The 2,187-nt window shown below is 34.5% G+C and overlaps 1 protein-coding gene across 1 annotated transcript; it reads left to right on the forward strand.

The window, feature by feature from the left end:
• The first annotated feature begins 939 nt into the window (after positions 1-939).
• Positions 940-2,187, forward strand: LOC104213811 (uncharacterized). Its single transcript, XM_009763357.1, has 2 exons — positions 940-1,362; positions 1,465-2,187. The coding sequence occupies exons 1-2, from the start codon at positions 940-942 to the stop codon at positions 2,185-2,187; spliced, it is 1,146 nt and encodes a 381-aa protein (XP_009761659.1).

Consider the following 2,187-nt stretch of genomic DNA (forward strand, 5'->3'; position numbering starts at 1 on the left):
CTACAGAATATAAATTCTATTATGTTTCGAGAGCCATCACTAAAAAGGCAAAAATCAACTGATGGTGGTAGCACTAGTAGTCAAGTAAGAAAGAGTAAGAAAAAAATAGCTGCAACATTAATAAAAGAGGATATACACTCTCTCATAGAGTTTATGTCTCGCAACAACACTGGTATATCTCCTGCAGTTGATGAGACATCCATCGAGAAGTGTATTGGCACGTTGGAAAAAATTCCTAATATTCTAGCTAGGAGTGAAATTTACAATTTTACTATGAATATGTTCCGCAAAAAAAAAAAAATAACCGACAGATATTTTTGAGGATGCCTACTAATGAAGCTCGCAAGAATTGGTTGGAGTTTAACTATAAGTTATACCTCAAGAAAAATGAATAGTGTATCGTTGTGGTTGAGTATTTTTATTATTCCGTGTTTGAATATTATGATTGTATATGTAGACGTTATTATGATTTTATGTGTAAACTTTATATTGCTTCTTGTTTAGACATTGGGATTGTATCACTAAACTTTTATTAAATTAAAGCTTTTGTTTGTGGTAAACTTTATGTTTGAAAGCCTTGGTTCTATTGTTAAGCTTATATTGTTAAACTTCAATTTGGTTCTGTTTGTGGTAAGCTTATATTGCTTCTATTGTTAAGCTTTGGTAAACTTTATGTTTGAAGGCCTCTTCAGTACATAAAGAAGAACTGAAGAAAGCATATGTTTGAAAGCCTCTTCAGTACTATTTAGAAAGCATATTGCTAAACTTTATGTTTTCATTTTCAGTAAAATGAAGAGTTCGGACTCTAGTGGCATAGTAGATCCTTATCCAAGTTATTCATCAGATGATGAAGATGAAGAAAAACTGGATGAGATACAGAGGGAGCAAGATGAGAAGGAATGGACGGCCTTATGTTAAATTGCAGGTAAATTGATTTTGATGTATTACGAAAAATACCTATGCAAGGAACATTGTCGTACATCTGATCGCTCTGGAAATGTATTTATTCAAGAGATATTAAGAGGAAACGAGACTCGTTGTTATGAAAATTTTCGACTGAGGAAGTCGGTATTTGTTGATCTATCGAATGACTTAACTGAAAAGTATGGGCTTAAACCCACACGTGGAATGTCTATACACGAGATGCTAGGCATGTTCTTGATGACTTGTGCACATGGAGCTGGAAATCGATTGATACAGGAAATCTTTCAACATTCAGGAGAAACAATTCATAGACACTTTCATAGTGTCTTAAAGGCCGTTTGTGAGCTTGCAAGAGATATAATTAGACCACATCAAAATTATAATGATGGTACAGGAGCTCACAAGCCATGTAATGGTCGATATCTCCCTTTCTTTAGAGTAAGCAATATTTTTACATAATTATTTTTTTATTAATCTTATAAGTTAACTTTTATAAGTATTACTAACTTAAGTTGAATTTATACTTGTAAATGTATGTAGGATTGTATTGGAGCACTTGATGGCACACATATTAAATCAAGATTACCGCAAGGTCAAGAGATACCATATATTGGCCGTAAAGGTTATCCGACTCAAAATATTTTTGCTGTCGTAGATTTTAATATATGTTTTACATTTGCATTGGCTGGGTGGGAAGGAGCAGCGCACGATAGACATATATTTGGTGAAGCCCTTCGTAGACCGGAACTTAACTTTCCACGTCCAATTGGAAATAAGTATTATCTAGTTGATGCAGGATATCCTCACATGACGGGATATATGCCTCCATACAAAGGAGATAATGTGAGATATCACCTAGCACAATTCCGCCGCGGTGCAATAAGACAATTGCGAGAACCAAGAGGGCGAATTGAAAAATTTAACTATTTACATTCTTCTTGTAGAAATATTGTAGAGCGCCCATTTGGGGTTTGGAAAGCAAGATGGTCTATTTTGCGAGACATGCCTTTCTATCACATTGACACTCAAAGAGACATCATACTTGCTACTATGGCCATTCATAACTATATTAGAAAGAAATGCAATATGGATGATGCATTCCGAGCAGTTGAGAATGAGAGATATGTTCCATCTGTTGATCCTGATGTTGGTACATCTTTGAGAGCTAATAACAATATAAATGTGAAAAATGTGGAAGAGCAAAATGATCTTGTTTGGATGGGTCTTCGCGATTTGATTGCTAATGAAATTTGTGAAGCTTGA

This window comes from Nicotiana sylvestris, chromosome 9 (assembly GCF_000393655.2).
Source record: "Nicotiana sylvestris chromosome 9, ASM39365v2, whole genome shotgun sequence".
Lineage (NCBI taxonomy): Eukaryota > Viridiplantae > Streptophyta > Magnoliopsida > Solanales > Solanaceae > Nicotiana > Nicotiana sylvestris.

Coding starts and splice junctions, on each gene's coding strand:
- LOC104213811 (XM_009763357.1), top strand. CDS start 940: ATGTATTACGAAAAATACCTATGCAAGGAACATTGTCGTACATCTGAT. Junction 1,363..1,464: donor GATATCTCCCTTTCTTTAGA/GTAAGCAATATT, acceptor AAATGTATGTAG/GATTGTATTGGAGCACTTGA.